Genomic DNA, 24,589 nt, shown 5'->3' on the forward strand with positions numbered 1-24,589 from the left:
GAAAGTGAAGAAGACTATAAAGTTACAGTTAGTTTTGCATGGTCGCTGTTCTACCATGGCACCTGCTGGATTTGCTCTCCTTCTCTGCCTGGCTGGCAGTGTGATCGCAAGAAGAAACCCAGGTTAGTAAATGTGGTTATTTTTTATTAATTCAGATTTGTTTTAAATTATACTGTAAATCCACCAGAAATAGATGTTTTTCATACTGAACCTCTTAAACAGCTTGCGGTGACAACATACAAGATAGGCTACAAAGATAAAAGTAGATTAGGGAACTGTGGCTTCTCAGATAATAACGTTGATAATTCCCCTTGATGTCAGTTTATGCGCTGCAAGTTATGTTAATGCATCTATAGACTGATTTCTCAGAACGGCAACCATAACTGCGGTGTCAAGCGACACCTACCGGTATGTGTAGGGATGGGGCTCGAAACAAGGGCCCGCTACAAACCCGATAACAAATGTATTGAGTACCAATAAGCTTTGGGCTTATCAAGTTTGTTATTGAGCATAGCAGCCCATGACATCATGTTTAAACAATCAATCAATCAATCACAGGAGGTGATTAAGGACTTATTACAGTAGCCTCATTCATAGTATAAAGCCATCTAACACTTATTGCACACTAATGAATGATTGTTTTAATGATATTTAATGATAATATTTGTTGGCAATTGTCATCTTAATACTGTAGATGGTGTTCAGCCACAAACTCACAGTCACAACAACTGGCAAAAAAGAAAAAAAAGATAACAGTTCTGTTATTGTTATCTGAATTTGTCTCACTTCTTCCACAAAATATTAGAAAATGCTCAATAGTGGGATCCATAAAAGCCCGGTTCAATAAGCAGGATCGATAAGATGCTCATTATCAATACAAATTTACGAGCTCCATCCCTAACTGTGTGTGTGTGTGTGTGTGTGTGTGTGTGTGTGTGTGTGTGTGTGTGTGTGTGTGTGTGTGTGTGTGTGTGTGTGTGTGTGTGTGTGTGTGTGTGTGTGTGTGTGTGTGCCAACACTGCAGCTACATGGCAGGGCTCTGGAAAATGTATAGACTCGTAGAAGTACTGGTACCTGTCCTAGTATAAACAGTCAACGGTCAACAATACTTTCCTTTGGGAAATGTTTGTAGGTGACGCAGAAATCATATACCAATATAGAACATAGGTCTTCAAAAGTGGGTCTGGGACCCCTAGGGGGTGAGGGCTGCGAGGCGTTGTGAGCTTGTAGATCGGCTATTTCCGGCAAAGAGTTTTGGTGTAGAGGGGAAAAAGAGCAGACTAAGAACAGAGTGAAAGATCAATTTTATTAAGTATTTGACGGTTCAAGTGGTTAAATATCTGAAAACACAAATTGACATGAATCCAAAATACACTGATGATTGTGCTGTTAAACAACGAAATTATATGGAATCTATATGAAAAGGTTGTGGGGTCCCTCCCTGCTTCATCTCTCTTTCAACTCAAGGGGTCCTTGGCCTGAAAACGTTGAAGACCCCTGAATTAGAAAGCAACATTTGTGGTGCATTTGTTGTCCTTGTCATTATTTTGGTTGTAACTGGTCTGTTTATGATTGTAGATGTGAGCTGTCTGCAGGTGGATCTGGACTATGTCCATTGTAGCTGGGATGGACAGAACACAGAGATCAACTACACCTTCTACAGCAGGTTAGAGTCTTCATCAGTCATCACAGAGCTTCATGGGTTAGTTTTTGGCTATGTTCAATGACTAATCTCTGATCATGTTTCTGTGTTCAGATTCCATTTAGATAATCATTTCCAAGAGTGTGCATTCTATACCTCAGAGAATGGCTCTACTACTGGATGTAATCAGCCATACAACAGGCTAGAAACTCAGAGGTTCATTCCTTTTTACACAAAGCTGAGCCATGACAATGACGGTTTTCTCCAGACACACAACCTAAAATCCAAAGGTAACATCATTTGTTTGGTTCCTGCTTTTTCATAGGTTTATAATAGCACATAATGATTTCTAAGAGGTATTTTTCTGCAGCAACTAAAAATTCAATTTTAAAATTGTGTAAACAACAGAACCATACATTTACGTCCATTACTTACCCCTGATCCCTAAACTTCTTTGCCTTTTTTACTATTTTGAAAAACCATATACAAATATTTCAAATAGATGAAATACAGTGACACGTTGTGAGCTTGTAGATCAGCTATTTGAAATATTAAAAAATGTTTTTCAAAATAGTAAGAAAATTGCAAAAAAAAGAAAGATGTAGGGATAAGGGGTAGGTAAGGCATGGACGAAAATAGAGCCCCAGAGCTCAAACCTTACTGTATGCCATTTAAATGTCAAGGCTTCTTCAAGTGTGCCACTAGGGGGCAACATTAAACTTTATCTCTGTGGGAAATACAATTATAGGACGCCTAATAGAAGGCTCCTAATGCTATTAATGTGAACTTTCCTCAGCTGTTTGTTTCTTTGCCTATTTTCATGAATTCTGTGTTACATTTTCAGTCAAGCTGTATCCTCCAGCCAATGTGACTGTTAAGAATGACTCCAACAACTTGTGTTTCTATTGGAATCACACAAATGGTTGGTACAAATGTTTGGAAAATGAAGTTCGCTACAGGACCAACAACAACAACTGGGAGGTAGGCATGAAATTGATCAGAAAATAACCAAAGGCCCAAATTCTTTCAATGGATCAAAAAGTCAACCTTTTATCAAATCATCCATTTATTTATAACTTTTAACCACTGCAACATACAATACTTCCTCATTATTTAATTATACTCCAACCTCTCTGGCTGTACATCTTTCTCTTTGTGTTCAGAGTTCTAGATTCACCATGAAGCGTTACTGTAGCAACCTGCCCTCCAGTAACTCCCACTATGAGCTCCAGGTGAGGTTCAGGGTGGCCAGCCACTGTGGAGAGTCCATATACTGGAGTGACTGGAGTCAACCTGTCTACTGGGGGTCCTTGGAGAGCAATAGTCTTGGTATACCATTTTCAACACCCCCCACTGACTGGCAAGGGGTGTTGAAAAAGAGGAGTGGGACAGAGGTGTTACGTCCTCCCGGTGGGGCCTCCTCATTGGCAGGTGAGGAAAAACCCACGTACGGCACACACACATAACGTTCACCCTACCCCAGGCCCCACGGCCAAACCAGCCTTGAGGTTAGTAGGTGAGGACCATTACTTGTTCACCTATACCAAGACACTCCCTCCACCAAAGTGCCAATGCGGTGCCTTCATCTATATCAGTGGTTCTCAACCTTTTCAGGCAGCGACCCCCAAAATAATCATATTTTAACTGGGGACCCCCCCACCCTGGCGAGCACACACAGAGTTGAGGCAATACATTGTGTAAAAGCAGATCTACATGCTCTCACGACGCCTCATGTTGCGAGGCGTTGTGAGCATGTAGATCGTCTATTTTCACACTTTCTGCCTCTAATATTTGACAATTTGTTCACTGATTAATTTGTCATTTTAGAGGTATTAAAAAGTCCTTAAATTGCCATTTTAGAAATGTGCAGATACCCTCTATATATTTAAACTTTATGCATTTTGGCCTGCCTTCAATCCCAAAGGCACCTCGCCCTCCCAGCCAACAACGAACAACTTCTCTATTCCTCCAACAGCTTCCATCGTACCAAATGCATTTCCATGTCTCAATTGTTCAATAAATACAACTCAATTGGTTCACTGTTTGATGGTGTGGTCTTTTCTAGTGAAAACAACGTTGCACATTAAGTTAATCACCTGGGGACCCCCCACAAAATAATTTGGGGACCCCCCTGGGGGTCCTGACCCACAGGTTGAGAACCACTGATCTATTATCTGATCTATCACATATCAATAATCCAATCCAGTGCAAATATAATAGCTCCTACACAATATATTTGGTGCATTGTCATGTAATTATTGTGGTTTGAACTGTCTATGTTTGTGAGTGTAGATGTGAACTGTTTGCTGGTGGATCTGGACTATGTCCATTGTAGCTGGGATGGACAGAACACAGAGGTCAACTACACCTTCTACAGCAGGTTAGAGTCTTCATCACAGAGCTTTGGACACTTTGGATCATGCATTAGCAAAGGATTTGTTTTGCACGCACATGCACACACACGTAAGCATGCACGCACGCATGCGTCTGTGTGCGTCTGTGTGCGTGTGTGTGTGTGTGTGTGTGTGTGTGTGTGTGTGTGTGTGTGTGTGTGTGTGTGTGTGTGTGTTCAATGACTGATCATGTTTATGTGTTCAGGTTCCATTCAGATAATCATTTCCAAGAGTGTACATCCTATACCTCAGAGAATGGCTTTACTACTGGATGTAAGCAGCCATACAACAAGCTACATCTTCAGAGGTTCATTCCTTTTTACACAAAGCTGACCCATGGCAATGACAGTTTTCTCCAGACACACAACTTAAAACCCAAAGGTAAGTTTTGTTTCTTGCTCCAAGAATTTTTCATAGGTTTATAATAGCACATTATATTTATGATTATTTCTAAGTATTTTTCTTTCGCAGCAACTAAACATTCAATTAAGAAATTCATGTATCATATCTCAAACCCTGGGCCTGAACCACTAGAGGACAACATTAAAATGTAGCTCTGTTGAACTAATACATTAGGGCTAACATTTTGGGGAAATTATAGGCTTAATATGAGACTCCTAATGCTACGGTGGACTCTCCTCAACTGTTTGGTTCTTTGCCTTGTATCATTAATTCTGTGTTACATTTTCAGTCAAGCTGTATCCTCCAGTCAACGTGACTGTTAAGAATGACTCCAACAACTTGTGTTTCTATTGGGATCACACCAATGGTTGGTACAGATGTCTGGAAAATGAAGTTCGCTACAGAACCAACTACAACAAATGGGAGGTAGGCATGGGATTATTACGAAAATAACCGAAGGCTAGAATTTTTTATGAAGAATCAGAATCAGAATCGCATAATCTTGTCCTTATGTTGCCTTTTTTTCCCCCCTATTCATATTTGTATTCTCTTTCTTTCATTCATATTGAGTCGTCTATTCATTTAACCAGTGAAATACTGCCCCATTGCTTTCATTCCAACCTCTCTTGCTGTACATTTTTCCACCTTGTGTTCAGAGTTCTAGATTCAGCATGAATAGTTACTGTACCAACCTGCCCTCCAGTAACTCCCGCTATGAGCTCCAGGTGAGGTTCAGGGTGGCCAGACACTGTGGAGAGTCCATATACTGGAGTGACTGGAGTCAACCTGTCTACTGGGGGTCCATGGAGATCAAAGGCACAGGTAGGCCTATACAGAATGGAGACTGTGGGAATGAAGCACGCAAAGCCAAATCATTATCCTACACACCAACCAACCTGGTTCCATACAGTAGGTACAGTACCAGGTTGTTCTCTATGATCACTACAGTAGTTACTGAACCGTTTCTATCTCCTCACAGAATCATCCTCATCCCTGTTGTTCCAAAACTGGGCAAGAACCTGAATGAAATCCTGATCCATAGAAATGTAGAGGTTAGTAACATCTAGAGATCAGTAACATAACCACTTACTGTAGACCCTCTATGCTTAGTAAAACAGACCTGATTTGCTTGCACTGTACTCGACGAGTTAGTTGTCTGTTTAATGTTGCCATGACTTAGAATCAAATATATTGACAGATATGGATGACCCAAACAGAGCCTGTTGTGATTTTAGATATAGGGCTCTGGTACAGTAATATCCATTGATGTTAATGCTCAGATCATCTCAATTTGATGCAACAGTGATGGACAGTAAAGCATTGTATTGTGCTGTACACTGAATATGTTTTCCTATTCAAAACAAGACAAGACAAGACAAGACAAGACAAGACAAGACAAGACAAGACAAGACAAGACAAGACAAGACAAGACAAGACAAGACATCTAAATTTCTTTAACTTTCTTTCTAGTGGCTTCAGATCTCCAGAGGACTGAAGGATGGGTTCATTACAATGATTGCAATACGTTGGTATGAATCTTCTAAAAGCTCAAATTCAAACATCCTACAAGGATTTAACACGGTCAATTCATAACACCAGGCCTTTCCGTTCCTTTTATCTTTTACCTGATGCAAATGTTTTTATCTTATGTTTTATCTCTGTTCTGTAGCACTATGAGGTTTGTTTTCAAATGTAAAGTGCAAAACAAATAAAATGTATTATTATTATTATTGATGTAATTACATTGATTTATTCATGATGTTACAGTTAATTTAAAATAACTATGTAGTAACCCATGTTTCATGAGGAAATTAAAGATGTAAATGAAACCAAGCTGAAATCACCCTTTCACTTTGTTCACAATACACATACATGGATGCTACAGAGTCACATTTTACTACAGCAGGCTCAACAGTCTTGAAAGAAGAGGAACAGAAACTAATACCTGATATGTGGGGTCAATAATTCAAGAGAAAGACCATGAAATATTTATAAGAAATATTTCTAGGTCTATTTCCCTTTGAAAGACAACAAACTACATAGAAGGCTGAGGTAATTGGCATTGGAAAAGCTCTGACTGGATTTAATTCTAGGACAGCAGGCAGAAGGCTAAATATGGTTCTGGACATGAGTAGCCTATTGCAGTGGTTCTCAAACCTTTATGTGCCAAGCTAAGGACGGGACCCCCAAATTGATGTTTATCTGGCCGCGTAACCCCATCTGTCAAGGTTTTGTGTCAGGGACTCTCAGAAGAGAAGATTTGTAAAAAAAATATATATATATACAGTATATATATATATATATATTCAAATATTCCAATAATAATAAAAAAACAGATGTACAATCTTGTAAAAGTTTTTAAAAAAAAACTAATAGCAGATGTACAAGCTTGTATTCCTTTTTTTTCCAAAGCAGTACAAGTAATTGTAATTATTGGAATATTTGTATAATATTTAGCCAACATATAAATGGATATAGGACCCCCACTTTGAGAACCAATGGCCTACTGTATCTTAACCTCCATGCCAATGCCTCAGCCAGCCCATGATGACAATGGTGGTGTCACTCAGTACAACCGTGACCTCATGAAACCATCTTAACATCCCTATATAAGGCATGTGATGTCATAATAGGACAACATTCAGCAATCTAAAAGCTCACAACGCATTGAAGTGTTGAGTTAGCAGATTGGCTATCTCCGCTAGTAGCCTACATAATTGGTTTACTGGCCTATATACCTACTGTACTTCGTCCTATGACGAATAATAAATAATGCTCACACAATGCATGGGCCAGGCATTGCACTGTGAGTTTGTAGGTTTATTTCTGATATTTTTATCTAAACTAGAAGCTCGGCCGCGGCCGCGCGTCTAGTCGGCGCCCTGGCCAACTCGGGAACAATGTAAATAGGGAATGAATGCCCCGCCCTTTAATGCAAACCTCATTATACCTGTTGTCATTGGATCTGTTTTGACCATCTGTTTGCGTGTGTCCATTTATGCCCATGCATGGAGATATCTGTCTGTCTACTTCCATTTTATGCCCATATATGGAGATCTCTGTATGACCCGTATTGACCATCTGTTTGCCTGTGTCCATTTATGCTCATATATGGAGATATGCGGCCGAGTGTCTAGTCGGCAACCTGGCCAACTCGGGAACGATGTAAATAGGGAATGAATGTCCCGCCCTTTAATGCAAACCCCATTATACCTGTTGTCATAGGATCCGTTTTGACCATCTGTTTGCCTGTGTCCATTTATGCCCATATATGGAGATATCTGTCAATGTCCATTTCATGCCCATATATGGAGATCTCTGTAGGACCTGTTTTGACCATCTGTTTGCCTGTGTCTATTTATGCCCATATATGGAGTTATCTGTCTGTTTGCCTGTGTCCACTTATGCCCATATATGGAGATCTCTGCAGACACAGTGCCGGTTCCGGATAACTCAGATGTGGAGCTGATGATGTCAGACATCAGCTCCACATATGGGCGTCCATTTTATGCCCATACAGTATATGGAGATCTCTGTGAATGCCCTACCCTTTAATGCAAACCCCATTATACCTGTTGTCATAAGACCCGTTTTGACCATATGTTTGCCTGTGTCCATTCATGCCCATAGGAACATCAAAACATGTCATACTGATGACATTCAATACGTAACCATGGCATTTTTGTTGACTCATGTGGTGTACGTGATGTCAGAGCCTTTTATGATGTGATGTCACAATGAGTCAGCGCTTGCGCCGATTTCCTCCGGAACAGCCTGATGTCAACAATCATCTCCGCATAAGGAGATTCCGAACGCTTTGCGCCCGTTCGGGAAAACCGTGTGTTGGGTCGGGTGGAGGCCTGGCACTGCACTCCGCGCCGCAGCGGGGAACGCGCGTGCCGAATCTGAAGCCGGTGGGACGACCGGTTCATACTGATGACATTCAATACGTAACCATGGCATTTTGTGTTGACTCATGTGGCGTATGTGATGTCAGAGCCTTTTATGAAGTGATGTCACAATGAGTCAGCGCTTGCGCCGATTTCCTCCGGAACAGCCTGATGTCAACAATCAGCCCCGCATAAGGAGATTCTGAACATTTCGCGCTGGTTAGGGAAAACCGCGTGGCGGGTCGGGTCGAGGCCCGGCACTGCACTCCGCGCCGCGGCGGGGAACGCGCGTGCCGAATCTGAAGCCGGTGGGACGAACGGTTCTCGAGATACGCGGATTACAGACAGACAGACAGACAGACACGCAGAGACTTCTCGCATTTATAGATAATAATTCTGAAATGTATCAGTTGACATGCCCAAAATATGGATGCCAGGTTTAAAGTATAGTTAATGGACATCATTTGCATCTATTTATTTTTTGTGTGTGAGGAAAACACCCAACAACACAAGTGAATGAAACGGGTTTATTTTGATAAATATAATCTTGACCCTTCTGTTCATCACTAAGTAATATGGCAAAAATGAACGTCATAGAACAAGCAATGTCAATTTCTTTAATGAATGAAAGACAACAAAATAATTTATTAAGAAAATAAACGTACGTCTTCAAAAATATACAGTCATACTCTGAACCGTTGCCACCCTGTTAGAGAGTAACAATGGTCTAAAAGCACATTCATATTGGTGGTGAACTGATTACAAATTCTTTCAGATACACTTTGAGAGAGAGACAAAACTAATGTTGAATAGAATGTAACATTGTTGGAACAAGTAACTTCCCTGAGCAGGAGTTCAAGGCTTGAAGCCTGCAGCATACTCCAAGCCAAGTCAAACCTTTTTTCAGCTTCAGCAGATCAATGAGAACATGACATCATAGCTGAGGGAAAAAAAAGAAAAAAAAACATGTTGTCCTGCCGAAGTTCATTTCGGCATTTCTAGCACCTCCAAGATTGTCTAGCCGAACATCACCGCAGAGGCACCGATGTGAGCACCTTGTGTGATTGGTCAGATTTGGTCAGCTCGTGATTTATCGTCTTCTTTCTACAATCTAACAGCAATGCACCATGGACTGGTTTGAAGATAGGGTTGTCTGAGGGTGTACAAAGCTCTGAGACAAATGATGTGTCGGAGGTTATGTAAAACAAACAGAGGAGATCTGCCTGTGAGTTTGTAAATCGGGCTATTTTCAAAATGTTTTGATGTTATTTATTGTTTATGTATTGTGAAATGTTTGACACACTTTAAATGTGGTTCAAACACCAGAGGCAGTTCAATTAGATTATGAAAATAAATAGAATGCCAGAGGACTTTCGCCCGTTCTGAGCATTCTGGTTCAGCCTTTTGGTTCAGCAAGGCCTGCTGCAGCTGAAATAAGCTCTGAATGAAAGGTACAGCCAGCCGCACCAAGTGGCGCTGAAGAAGATTGCTAGTGTCATGGACTCCTCTGACATTCGCCACGGTGATGCTGCTGCTTTTGAGAAGTTTACCTTGCAGGTTCAGTCGTTGGTGGGACTGCTGAAGACCCTTGGCCGAGACTACTTCAGGACTTTGCCTTGTGGCTCCAATACAAGTCTTGGTGCCAAGACTTTGATAGTCAGTTGACCCATAAGTCAGGCCGTCAGGGAATGCGTCCAACATCTGTTCTCCATGGAGCTGAAGATGCTGTAACCCCTGCCTCTGAGGGGAAGGTTTATTGCCCTTACTGCGACAATGCTGCACATTACCTGAACCAGTGTTCAGCCATCCAGAGCCTCACTAAGGTCCAAATCACAGAGTGGATTCGCTCCAACAACAGATGCTGGCGCTGCGGAAGGTCCCTTCAGGCGGCACAGTGTACCCTCAAAAAGCCCTGTGGCATCTGCCAGGGCAGACATTTGCAAGTTCTGCATGAGGTCAACAGCACAACCGTACACAACCGTGTACTGCTGAAGGTCATCAGAGTAATCCTGCTTCACGGTAAACGCACACTAGATACCTACGCCATATTAGACGACGGGGCCGAGCGCACAATGTCCTTCCAGCAGCAGCAGAGAAGCTTGGCTTACAGGGCACGCCAGAGAGTCTCGCCCTCAGAACCATCCGTCAGGATGTTCAAACGCTCCAAGGCACCTCAGTATCCTTCAGAGTCCCCTGCCTCCCCCTACCCTACCCAGTCGCAACATGAAAACGTTTGGATATTAACGTATTATCGTCAAAAAACGTTGCTATACGAATGTTGTCTATAGCGACTGGGTTGCTACCTGCCCTACCAGAGTTGGCTGACTCTGGTAGGGCAGGTAGCAACCAAGCCCCCAGAACCCTGGGGGCGCCCTGAAACCAAAAGGACATGTTGGCCGTTTTGAGGTACTGCAGTTGGGTGTAATCTCATGAACGCGCATTTTGGCTCCACCCCCTCCACTCCAGACAGTAGTGATGGGCAATCCCGTTCATTTCTGTGAACGGATCATTTCGTTCACGTTCACGGTAATGATCCGTTCAAAAGATTCGTTCAAAAGACTCGTTCATAGCGCGATCGCCCCGTGAAAAACACAATCGCGGGAGCGTTTTTATTTCGTCGCGAGCAGCCCGCCGTCACGTCCTGTCTGCCGGCCGGGGCTAATAGGGGGAGGGGCGGGGGTGTGAACGAAAGTGTGAACGACCCATTTCAGGGATTTGAACGAATCGTTCACGAGTCATGCTAATGATTCGATTCTTTTGAACGAATCACTCATGAACGACACATCACTACCAGACAGCTGAATCCTCTGTTCCTCTCCGGAGCGGAGAGCACCGCACCGCAGACCGCATTAAACCAGGAAATAACCATAGCGACTTCTTCTTATTACTTCTTATTCTGTGTTTATTAAATATAGATACCTTCCCGAATCTCTTAGTTACAACAATATTGTTCTTATAAAACTGTTGGTTTACTCATTAGTATTAGTTATTACGATTTTCGCGTTTTGTCATCTTGACAGAGGCTGTCTGCCATTGACTTTGCATTGGGTTCTGAAAAGTCCGATCTTTTTTTTAAATAGAAGCTTTACGTGAAATGTTAATGAAGATTTACTATCAAAATGGAATTTAAATGCGATACATACATGGTTTGATAACCCACAAGTAGGCGAAAGCCATTTCTGAGTAGGCCTGTCTGTCTCATAGTTATAAGTGGGTCTGTCTCATGGCCTGTCTCCATCACTCTGTCTGTGACACTTACAAATGCGTAATTAAATGTATTCATTTTGGACAAAGTGCATCTAATGCATAGAGTATATATATATAATATCTAATGTGGATTTCAAAGAATGTCTCTATATGTCAAGACACTGTCATCTAATAAAAATACTCTATTTCAGACTGTAGCTACTATATGAATTATATTTAAACTTGTTTCTGGAACAGAACACAACTCTATAGGCTTGTCTAGAACAGACCAGTAACTTTAACTATGACTCGTTTCACCCAAGGAATCCATGCAAAATGCTAAGATTACCACACTGAATGACAACACAGGTTCATATTGTAAATCAGGGGTCTTCAACGTTTTCAGGCAACGGACCCAGATGAGATAGAGATGAAGCAGGGACCCCCACAACCTTTTCATAGATTCCATATAGTTTAATCGCCTGACTGCACAATCATCAGTGTATTTTGGATTCATGTCAATTTGTGTTTTCAGATATTTAACCACTTGAACCGTCAATACTTAATAAGCTTCACTTTCACTCTGTAATTAGTCTGCTCTTTTTCCCCTCTACACCAAAGCCCTTTGCCAAAAATAGCAGATCTACAAGCTCACAGTGAGCTTGCAGATCGGCTATTTTTGGCTAAAGTTCTCAGAATAAGGACACTAGGGTTCAAGTGGAATAGAAAAAAGTTTCTATCACACAAAGATTTGGAGGACCCCCTATAGTAACCCTGAGGACCCCCTAGGGGTCCCGGACCCCCTGTTGAAGACCCCTGTTGTAAATAATGGGAGAGTCCAAAATACCACTTCTATCCAAAGCAAGAACTTATGTCATGATAGTTGATAAACAAGTGAGCATGCAACATTGGAACTGGAGCACTCACTGTACACTCAATCAGTGTACAGTGATACAATTGTCAACCCACCTAAAATCATTTTCAGTTTATACAGCTGGAGATACAGACACCTGTTGCTGTACACATACTCTTATGGTAATGATTGCTATCAGAATATAGAGCTTTATTATAATTATACATTGTTCATACCATGTTGAAAATACATTTCTGAAACAACAGAATACATTCCCAGCCAATTCCAATAGATAGAACAAACAAACAATAGAACAGTGTTATACAAAATTCCTCAACTAGTGCTCGTCAGGGTGCCGGGTCCCCAGTTAAAATATGATTATTTTTGGGGTCATGGTCTGAAAAGGTTGAGAACCACTGGCATACACTACCTGTCTTTGGGCATTGCGCATAGGAGTAAGCGACTTGTTATTGAGCTGAATTATTGTTATATAGGCCTGGAAATTGGGTTAAATATTCTGGAAAGGTTTTGGAAATTAATTGGTAAAAATGTGTGGGAACCCCGTTTTAAAAAACACGCTGTCATCAAGCAAATGTGATGTCATTTTTGTTTGTCCTTTCACTTTGTACAGTTCTAAAGCCTAGTTTTAGTTCATTTCTGTAACCAATGCCTTGTAAATGGGCCTGATGTACAAGATAAACTACACCACTAAGATACCCATGTACCTGACAAAATACTTTGAAAGCGTTAAGGATGTCCACAATTACAACACCAGAGGCAGCACCACAGATCACGTCCACCCAGAGTCAACTCAAACAAAGGGTCAAACTCGTTCTTCTGCTATACCACCAAAATGTGTAACACCTTACCGAAGGCCTTAAAGCAGTGTAAATCCCAACATCCTTTAAAATCGCCCCGAAAGGCAGCAGGCAGCACTCGTAACTGTTAAAAACAAACCGTGCCCAGCCCCTGACCCTTCTATTGTAAATATCTACTGTATATAATTTTCCTGCACTGTTTTCTTTTTCTACTGCATAGTACTGTGTTCTATCCTTCTGTCATTCAATGTTGTATGAGATTCCTAAGTGGTTTCCTGTGTAAATAAGCCAAGTGCTTTCTAGGATCTCATGTATCAATAAATCATTAACACTTTGAACATCGACCAGAATGAGTTTTTTTAATGTGTGACCTCTAGTAGGCCTACTTCTGGTTTATACAAAATAAATCCTTTGTGATACATTTGTTGGTTGTCTGATAAATATTGGATCATAATCATTATAATATCTACATTTATAAAGTATTCATAAACTTATCTGTGGTCTCTGAACCAGGTTTGGTTTGGTTAATTGGGTTAGTTAATACTCTAGTTAGGCTATATGTAAAAGGTTTGGACTATAGCCAGGATGGCCACAGGCCAGGACCATATGACACAAAATAACACACTTTTTTGAATGAATTTCACATGTAAAAACGTTAGACCATTGTCAATGGTGTGTATAAACCATAACAGTTAATTTCATAGAGGTATAAATTAACTAATTTACCTCAGAAACTTCAAGCAATGGACTTGGTTATTAATATGGATTCCACTTTGGTAATATTCCAGTGTTTCTCAAACTTTCACATTTTCAAGGTCTCCCCTTAACTCTTTACAGCATACAAATGGAACCAAATTAACCAAATGTTGGTTCCATTTGTACACTGTCAGTATACACTTGTATAGACCCCACAGAGTCCCTGGAATCCACTTTGAGAACCACTGATCTATTTGAAATGCATTCTGTTTGTTTGTTTACAGTGGTCTTCAACGTTTTCAGGCCAGTGACCCCCAAACTGATGGGGAGATGGAGCAGGGACCCCCTACCTTGGGGGTCCCTGCTCCATCCAACATGCATGTACAAGTGCATGGCTGTACCACTTCCATTTATAAACATACCTTAATAACTGAGAACCAATGTCAATACTATCAATCTATCACTAACAATCTGTCAATTGCACAATAATCATGTATACAAGCTATTCAAAAGAGACAGAATCATGTCTTTTTGTTATATTTAAAGACAAATTATTATTTTTCTTTCTTTTTTTAAATAAAAATAAAAAATATATAACGTTTTTTTTTTTTTTCAACAATTTCGCGGACCCCCTGCAGTGTCCCCGCGGACCCCCTAGGTTAAACCATGAAATACACAATGGTTAATTAATTCAACGTGGAGTTACACTTCCAGGCGATGCCTCAGTCCAGCGGGACGTATCGTAAGATCGAATCCGAGCAGAGTGCTTCTCAACCGGGGAGAGGAGCTGTACTGGGCGGCGTTTCCCTTTCTTCCCCACTAGAGAGCGTTTCTCAACCGTCTAAACCAACAGAGCTCGTACTCGCGGCGCTCGTTCATGACTTGAGCCCCAGCGCGTTCACAGTGGCAGTGCTCGTTCATGACTTTGTGCCCAAGCGCGTCCATGAACAAATTCGATGACGCAAAATGCGTCACAGTAGACCCACTACGTCACGTTTTACTACCCGGATGGAGGGGTGAAAACGCCTCATGCGCTGGGTGAGCAACTCAATGCAAGTGGACGGGCGGGGATATATGTGTCCTCTCTATTAATATTATAACTCTATGGTAGCAACCCAGGGTTAGGGTTAGCACAGCTGCATTATCAGATAAGCGGCTTCCTGTTCTGGGGGACCGGGCCAGCCCTCCTTGACGATCCTGATTTTGAGACTGAAGCCAGGCAGTCCACTCAGTCAGTGGGCGTGGTCTATGGTCTGGAGCCAGGCCTAAGCCCTGAGAGCAAAGGGTGACTGAAGGAGTTGTGCCCTCAGACTCATTATGGCAAACGACAAGATCAATGATGTCATCATGTTATTCAAATCGCACCATGGTATCAAACATATCTCCTTTTATTACCCGTCTTGTTTGAATGCTTGATTCTGATTGGTCAGTTGCTGAAATCAGCGGTCTGTTATTTCTGGATAACAGACCGCTCCGCTCTATAACAGACCGCTGCCTAATCAAAGACTCAGAGCACCTGCTGCAGTCAAGCTGCACTGCGTGAATCTTGCGCTGTATCCAACATGTCAGCCATGTAAATAAACACACAGCGACATTTAGAGCTAAACGTTGCTCTCGAGAATGTTTTTAAAAATATTTTAAGCGAGAAATAGGGGACGTACTGTAGTATCAGAAAATGGATTTTTCTATCTAATCAGCACTTCCTTGTTTTCCAAGGCGACCTTGTCGCACTGGGGGGACAACGCTATACTGTAGTTTTGACCATGGCTGTAGGTTTTACTTCAGCTTTTGACAATGGTTGTAGGTTTTTCTTCTGCAGTCAGGTGGGAGTCGGACTGTACGGTAGGTACCACAGCCAACCAACCCCAAATTAATTTTAATGATAGGCAATAGTCTGACTGTAACAGAACATTAATGACAGCAGATGAATGGCTGCATTATTTGATTTCTTCAAATTATTCTAAATAAATGAATAATCCCTTCAGTCTAAAGAGATTCCATCTTTAATAATAAAATAATAACTATGACCATGAATATTGTTTTATCTTAAGAACTATAGTGGTGTAAAAGTATAATAATCGGTGCTTGATGACAGAATGATACTCTAGCAGCTAGAGTTTAGCTGATGTTGGTGTGAGAATTAAAAAAAAACTCATGTTGTTCAGACCTGCAGTATAGACCTACTTATTATAACTCTATGGTATTACTATATACAGACCACATCCTGTTACTTCTTAGAAACACACACACGGCACGTCTCCAGCCACTGCACTGTCGCACGGGGGCTTGATTTGTGTTCTGCACCTGCAGTGGCTTGCACAGAATATCGGCGCCTATGCCACACACACACACACACACACACACACACACACACACACACACACACACACACACACACACACACACACACACACACACCCACACACACACACACAATCACTCACACACTCACACACACACACACACACACACACACACACACACACACACACACACACACACACACACACACACACACACACACACACACACACACACACACACACACACACACACACAGTATAAGATAGACCACATCCTGTTGATTGGGTTCTGCACCCAGGGTTCTGCACCCAGTGGCTTGCACAGAATATCGGCGCCTATGCGTGCACACACACACACACACACACACACACACACACACACACACACACACACACACACACACACACACACACAATCACTCACACACTCACACACACACACACACACACACACACACACACACACACACACACACACACACACACACACACACACACACAGTATAAGATAGACCACATCCTGTTGAAGATGACTCTTAGAATTGTTTTTACAATTCCTCTGTCCTTTTACTTCTTAGAAACAAACACACGCACACGCTCACAAACACTCGTGCGCACCCACACACTCACTCACACACACACACATGCACGCACACACACGCACGCACACACACACTGGAAGAAGTAAAGGACTTCAAATACCTCAGGTCTTTTGTGAGTGAGGATGGAAGCTCCACAAAGAAAACTAGAACTGCACTCTGTCGAGGTGCCAACTTGTGCATTGTACACAAGTAGGCCATGTACAGTATGGCCTACTTGTGTGCCAAGTTCTGCCAACAGAGCGCGCCATGAGGTGTGCTCACCACTGGCGATGCCAGTGACATCACCACTGGCGATGCCAGTGACATCACCACTGGCATCACCAGGAATGCAGGTCCCTCACTGGCTGTTAATGATGACGTTGCCAGAATTGCTGGTCCCTGATTGGGCTACGGCAGGGGTGTCCAAACTTTTTTCAAAGGGGGCCACATTATAAAATATTAAAACACCCAAGGGCCGACTTTCCTGGCAAAATGTACTTTCGGTTGGACCATAACAAAGTCACATACATGTGCATCGCAATTAAAATATTGTATTTAACTATCATCATCGATATTTATATCAGTGGTCTTTTGTCAGGTGTGTGCTCTGAACAACACCCAAATGTAACCAGTCGTGCAAGGTAAAAATACAATACATGGCCTTTCTTTGACCCCTTCAGAATGAGACAACAGGAAACAATCCTGACAGATTATACTCTGGGAAAATATTCTTGTTTGACGGTGCTGGCGGGCCGTTTATAGCACAATTTAGGAATGAAGCCGGGGGCCGCATAAAAATTGTCCTCGGGCCGCATTTGGCCCCCGGGCCGCACTTTGGACACCCCTGGGCTACGGGCTTAAACACACCTGCATTCCTTGAGCACACACAGACACCGACATACCTACTCAGCCAAATAGATTTTGGTATTTAATGAGTGTCAAAATAAAGCAGGTCAGTGTGTCGACAGGTTCCAGCATGAAGCTGATGCCTCCTGTGTGAAGTTCTTTTATTCTTTATTATCCTCCGTCTGTATTTTCACTTTGAGTATTTCTTGTACATGATAGAGCGCTGAAGGCTACTCTCTACAGACTACAGGTTATGGGTCCAGGTACTACCAGATTTATTTACGAGGTGAAATGTTTGTAGCCGACTATCCGTGCTAGGCTAACAACAACAGCCATGTGGGCTATTTCGAGTAGGAGTAGCCGCTGGAGTCGGCTGGTTTTTGACGATGAGATGAGTATGAACTTTGGGAGACGAGATTTTTGGGGCAATTGTTACTTCGAGGATTGAAGAAAACCATCCTAAACAAACCAGAGAAGGGTGAAGAAGACAAGACCGACAAGGACAAAAATGCCTTGGCGTATGCAGAGCTTCTCCAGTTTTTGGATGACAAAAGCGTGTCGCTTGTAATGCGGGAAGCAGCTGATGATGGTCGCAAGGCGCTAAAAATCCTGAGAAACTATTATGCAGTGCCTTTCTCCAAGTCCAAAAACAAGCCCAGAAGTGAGGACACTGAGAAGAGGCTTGCAGCAGCAGAGGGCGACTACGCCATGGGGATTAAGATGTGGCCGAATGTGAAGTGGGCGACTACAGGTGACCGGCGGGGATCAGCTGGGAGCGTGTGTTACGGATGCGGTGTGAGAGGCCATATCGCAAAAATGTGCGATTGCCAGCAGCAGTGGTGCGGCCACTGCCACAGTGCCACACACCGGTACACAGCCTGCAGAAGGAGACGGCAGCGGTGCCAGCGAGACAATGTGCAAAGAGTCTCGGAGGGGTACGGCGGCAGCCGCGGCAGTGGTCGCGAGTACTCATTCTGAGTGAGTGGCGGTGATGTTGGGGTTCAACGAGGACATCGTGTGAAGAAGACAGGTCTGATGGTTGACATCATCGCAGACATTAAAAAGTTTAAGAGTTTCGACAACAGTTTCCAGCCAAAGACTGATTGCATACAAGACGCAGTGGAGTGGCAGAGTGCAGAGGTGATGCGCAGGTGACCATGATCGACAGCAGGGGGCAATGCCACACATCTACCTTGAGGCAGGCCCTGTACATCACCCCTACATACCCGCAAGACATGTTCTCTGTGCAGGCAGCAATCCCCAGAGGTGCCTCTGTCATCTTCATGAAAGGTAAGTGTTCTGAAGTGCAGAGATGGTTAAACGAAGTTTAACATTTATGTGCACAACAGTCTGTACTATTTGAACACTGTGAACAATGAGTTTGATGGTGATGACTGTTGTAATGGTTGTTACAACAGGCCTATGCAGAAGGTCGAGTCTATGTGTAATGCCTACAGACGGGTGCAGAAGCGCAGGTCTAAGTGTGCAGAGAAACAGACACAGAGAGACACACATGTATGTTTATTTTTTGAGGCTGCATTAGTTGCACCTCAGAGAGACCAGATCAAGTCTGAGACTAAATGTAAAACTACACGTTACCCACCTAGAATGAGGAGGATAAAACTAGAAACTTCAAATGACTATTAGTCGGGGGATATCTTAACACAATTAGTGCCTCTTAATCTGAAGGTTGCTTGGTGCCTCGGTGCCACGCGGTTTCCTCCATAGGCCGCCGCTATTATTTTGAAGGGCTGGAAGGGGGTTGTTTTTGTTTTTTTGGATTATCACTTGACGGCAACGATTACGTCATCTAGTCACATGACAGTGTGGGACAAGAAGAGGCAAGATGGCTGCGCCCTGCCTTGTGCCTTGTTTACATTTAGATCTGCTGCAAAATGTCTCAAAATGGCTATTTTGTTTAAATGAAGTTTCTTTATGGGCCTCTCCATTGACTTAACATTGAGGAGCTTCACTTCGCGTGCACGCCCAACGTGCGTTGTAAACAAATCGCCGACATTACCGATGCGAGCGGGACCGGAGCGACATTAAGTAAGTAATAATATCTTTACTGTATATACAGTAAGATTCACAGTCCTCACCGTCAACGGCGCCATGGTATTAACCCTTTCAATGACGGTGAGGACTGTCAACGGCGGCGAAAAAGTTAAAAAGTCCAGGAATAAATTCCTTACCAAAGCATTTCTTCACCAATGTGTTTGTAAAGGTGTCTAGTAACACATCTCACAAAGAGTGAAATTCAGTTTCCCTAGGAAAATCTTTGACAGCTAGGGTAATTCTGGGTCTCATTCACTCACTATACACTATATAGGGGGAAAAATCACTCCCAAAAAATATGCTTTAAGTGGGATGTGAGGGGTCTAACTAGGTGTTTTTAATTATTCTGAATCCATTGCAAGCATTTGTTTTGCACAAACAAACATTCATTGGGCTAAAAACAGCCCATAAAATGATGGTTTAGTGATGAGTCATCACTTTTCACAGTGGTATGGGGGTCCATTTCTAGCCCAAGGAATGTTTTTGGTGCAAAACAAATGCTTGCAATGGATTCAGAATAATTAAAAACACCTAGTTAGACCCCTCACATCCCACTTAAAGCATATTTTTGGGAGTGATTTTTTCCCCCTATAGTATAGTGTATAGTGAGTGAATGAGACCCAGAATTACCCTAGCTGTCAAAGATTTTCCTAGGGAAACTGAATTTCAGTCTTTGTGAGATGTGTTACTAGACACCTTTACAAACACGTTGATGAAGAATTCTTTTGGTAAGGAATTTATTCCAGGATTTGACACTATTTCTAAAGATATCCCCCGATTATATGTATCTGTTGACTACTGTTCTGGCTTGAAGTCTAGTATTGCAATGAATGAGGAAACTGAATCACTGAACAGGAATGATGCTTTGTAACCCAACTGTTTGAGGGCAAGAAAGCAGTGGGGGATAAAAACTGGAAAAATAAAAATAAATTTTCATTCTGTTTAGAGAAACCTGCTTGAATTGTATGATAATGAGAGAGAGGACAAAAAGGTGTTTTGGGATCATGAGATGATTATTTAAAAGTATTTTAATAATGTGTATGGTGATGGTTTGAAAGTAACATGTGTATTTGATTATTGCAGCTAAAATGAAAACGTGATAATGTCAAAATGATGCTTACAGCTACGTTTGAATTGTATATTTATTGTGATTTTTAAAGAAAAGAGAAACAGAAAAAAAAATCCAATGTGAAGTCAAGTGGGGTGTTGAGATATAACCTCAATTGTATTTATTATTGTATTTATTACTGACTCTTATTGTGAAACTGACTAACAGGAAATGCTAATGACATCACAGCAGATTTTGGTATTTAATGAGTGTCAAAATAAAGCAGGTCAGTGTGTCGACTTCTTCCAGCATGAAGCTGATGCCTCCTGTGTGAAGTTATTTTATTCTTTATTATCCTCCGTCTGTATTTTCACTTCCAGTATTTCTGGTACATGATAGAGCACTGAAGGCTACTCTCTACAGACATAATATCAGTTTTACAGTTATGGTTCAGTCTACTGCCTTTCTTTTTGTGTTTTTGACACATATGTGGTTTCACCCAGCGAATGGAGGTGGTGAGTAGCCTGGCTACATAAAATGTTGTTACTTACTGTATGTCGAAAGTGAAACTAAATCGTTTTTTTGTTACTGCGCAATAGGTGCAATAACATGTTTTTATTGCCTCTGTTGGAAAAGGTACAGTTTCATGACAGTAGTCCTACAAATCACTGGTACAAGGTCAACTAAAAGGAGATCCTATATGCTTTTCGGCTTATAAACCGTGTCTAGTGATATACACGTATAGTCTAGTACATAGAAGGGGTTTTCATGCACCCCCCGGAAATACATTTCTAATCAGTGTTTCCTTATTGGAAAAAATGTGCTGAAAATGATTAGCTATGTTAAAAAGTTGTCAAAATGTCCCTACTACCCCAAAACCCCCCTTTTGTATATTTCTCTGGTGAAATTGGGTAAAGCCAAATATTAATTCACTAAAATTACATAAATAGACATGGAAGTCTGAAATTGGGCATGGAGTATCCTGACACATAGGGGTAAGTAAGAGAATAGGATTTTGGGGCGTGCTACTATTGTATTTGTAAATATGAACAGCATCATCCCCAGAAACACACAAAAATATACTGTCCGATTGACAAACAACAACATGGATGATTAATTTCCAGCACTTTATGGTGAATATCACTGCCTCATTTGTCTTTAGAAAACTTCCCCTATCCCTAAGCTTCGATTTGAGCCCAAGATGACCTTTCTATCTTGAGAATTACTCTTTCTGTAGCCAACGTTCTGCACTATACCTCAAATCAGAGAAAATTGGATATTTAGTCAGTAGCTTTCCAGAAGCCCTAGAAGTATCATGCAACCCCCGGATATATATTTCTAATCAATGTTTCCTTATTGGAAAAAATATGCTGAAAATGATGAGCTATGTTAAAAAGTTGTCAAGATGTCTCATCTACCATATTTATGCAAATTAGTGCCACCATTATTGAAAAGTCAACTGTCACTATGTCTCAGCCAATATTGCACTAAAATGAACAAATAAGGTGTCTAGACCTATGTTTTGAGGGTCAAGGATCTCATTGAAACTATTCTTAAAGTGGCCACACCTTGTGAAAATCAGTCCCGCAATTACAATATAATCACATTTCCACCAAGTAAGAGATACTGTATAGCTTTACAAATAAGGTGTCTAGACAGATGCAGAGTGTTTTAACCAAGCTACTGTATGTAGCTACGCACGTGTGTGCGCACACACACACACACACACACACACACACACACACACACACACACACACACACACACACACACACACACACACACACACACACACACACACACACACACACACACACACACTAGCCTGCCCTATGCAAAACAAAATTCACACAGTCAACCAATGACATTTAGTGGGGGACCACATTAGTGGTCTACAGATGCACTACAGGGGTCTACAGATGCACTACAGGGGTCTACAGATGCACTACAGGGGTCTACAGATGCAGTAGAGTCATCTACAGATGCACTACAGGGTCTACAGATGCACTACAGGGGTCTACAGATGCACTACAGGGGTCTACAGATGCACTAGAGTCGTCTACAGATGGACTACAGGGTCTACAGATGCACTACAGGGGTCTACAGATGCACTACAGGTGTCTACAGATGTACTATTATAGTACATCTGTAGACACCTGTAGTGCATCTGTAGACCCCTATAGGGTCTACAGATACACTAGAGTAGTCTACAGATGCATTTCAGGGTCTACAGATGCACTGCAGTGGTATACAGATGCACTACAGGGGTCTACAGATCACACCAGTGGTCTATAGACCACTGTAGTGCATCTGTAGACAATTATTGTGATCTGTAAAACACTCTAGTGCATATGTAGACCCCTGCAGTGCATCTGTAGACCCCTGTAGTGCATATGTAGACCCCTGTAGTGCTTATGTAGACCCCTGTAGTGCATCTGTAGACCCCTGTAGTGCTTCTGTAGACCCTGAAATGCATCTGTAGACCCCTGTAGTGCATCTGTAGACCCCTGTAGTGCATCTGTAGACCCCTGTAGTGCTTCTGTAGACCCCTGTAGTGCTTCTGTAGACCCCTGTAGTGCATCTGTAGACCCCTGTAGTGCATCTAGACCCCTGTAGTGCATCTGTAGACCCATGTAGTGCATCTGTAGACCCCTGTAGTGCATCTAGACCCCTGTAGTGCATCTGTAGACCCCTGTAGTGCATCTAGACCCCTGTAGTGCTTCTGTAGACCCCTGTAGTGCATCTGTAGACCCCTGTAGTGCATCTGTAGACCCCTGTAGTGCATCTCTATACCACTGCAGTGCATCTGTAGGCCCCTGTAGTGCATCTATAGATGACTCTAGTGCATCTGTAGACCCATGTAGTGCATCTAGACCACTAATGTGGTCCCCCACTAAATGTCATTGGTTGACTGTGTGAATTTTGTTTTGCATAGGGCAGGCTTGTGTGTGTGTGTGTGTGTGTGTGTGTGTGTGTGTGTGTGTGTGTGTGTGTGTGTGTGTGTGTGTGTGTGTGTGTGTGTGTGTGTGTGTGTGTGCGCACACGCACGCACACGTGTGTGTGTGTGTGTGCACATGCGTATATACAGTAGCTTGGTTAAAACACTCTGCATCTGTCTAGACACCTTATTTGTAAAGTTATACAGTATCTCTTACTTGGTGGAAATGTGATTATATTGTAATGGCGGGACTGATTTTCACACCAACAAGGTGTGGCCACTTTAAGAATAGTTTCAATGAGATCCTTGACCCTCAAAACATAGGTCTAGACACCTTATTTGATCATTTTAGTGCAATATTGGCTGAGACATAGTGACAGTTGACTTTTCAATAATGGCGGCACTAATTTGCATAAATATGGTAGATGGGACATCTTGACAACTTTTTAACATAGCTCATCATTTTCAGCATATTTTTTCCAATAAGGAAACATTGATTAGAAATATATATCCGGGGGTTGCATGATACTTCTAGGGCTTCTGGAAAGCTACTGACTAAATATCCAATTTTCTCTGATTTGAGGTATAGTGCAGAACGTTGGCTACAGAAAGAGTAATTCTCAAGATAGAAAGGTCATCTTGGGCTCACATCGAAGCTTAGGGATAGGGTCTAAAGACAAATGAGGCAGTGATATTCACCATAAAGTGCTGGAAATTAATCATCCATGTTGTTGTTTGTCAATCGGACAGTATATTTTTGTGTGTTTCTGGGGATGATGCTGTTCATATTTACAAATACAATAGTAGCACGCCCCAAAATCCTATTCTCTTACTTACCCCTATGTGTCAGGATACTCCATGCCCAATTTCAGACTTCCATGTCTATTTATGTAATTTTAGTGAATTAATATTTGGCTTTACCCAATTTCACCAGAGAA

At 42.0% G+C, this 24,589-nt stretch overlaps 2 protein-coding genes across 3 annotated transcripts in view; both read left to right on the top strand.

Annotated features, from left to right (window-relative positions):
- The first annotated feature begins 14 nt into the window (after window positions 1–14).
- LOC308303987 (interleukin-13 receptor subunit alpha-2-like) lies at window positions 15–6,270 on the top strand. 2 transcript variants are annotated; one of them, XM_080748537.1, is made up of 11 exons: window positions 15–122; window positions 1,579–1,666; window positions 1,757–1,932; window positions 2,487–2,623; window positions 2,806–3,073; window positions 3,935–4,022; window positions 4,241–4,416; window positions 4,727–4,863; window positions 5,094–5,259; window positions 5,417–5,489; window positions 5,803–6,270. In XM_080748537.1, the coding sequence occupies exons 1-10, from the start codon at window positions 56–58 to the stop codon at window positions 5,458–5,460; spliced, it is 1,347 nt and encodes a 448-aa protein (XP_080604663.1). In that variant the 5' UTR covers window positions 15–55; the 3' UTR covers window positions 5,461–5,489; window positions 5,803–6,270. The 2 variants fall into 2 exon arrangements, with proteins under 2 accessions (XP_080604663.1, XP_080604662.1); XM_080748536.1 differs by having other exon boundaries at window positions 5,908–6,270.
- A 14,923-nt stretch (window positions 6,271–21,193) lies between these two features.
- The window catches only part of LOC308304180 (H-2 class I histocompatibility antigen, L-D alpha chain-like), a gene marked incomplete at its 3' end in the record, with an annotated part of 53,243 nt that continues 49,847 nt past the window's right edge, over window positions 21,194–24,589 (top strand). Inside the window, exon 1 of the mRNA XM_080748739.1 lies at window positions 21,194–21,228. Coding sequence (XP_080604865.1) covers window positions 21,201–21,228 — 28 coding nt within the window. The 5' untranslated portion in view covers window positions 21,194–21,200. The remainder of the gene's footprint in view (window positions 21,229–24,589) is intronic.

This window comes from Nannobrachium achirus (assembly GCF_963921795.1).
Source record: "Nannobrachium achirus genome assembly, chromosome: 19".
Classification (NCBI taxonomy): domain Eukaryota; kingdom Metazoa; phylum Chordata; class Actinopteri; order Myctophiformes; family Myctophidae; genus Nannobrachium; species Nannobrachium achirus.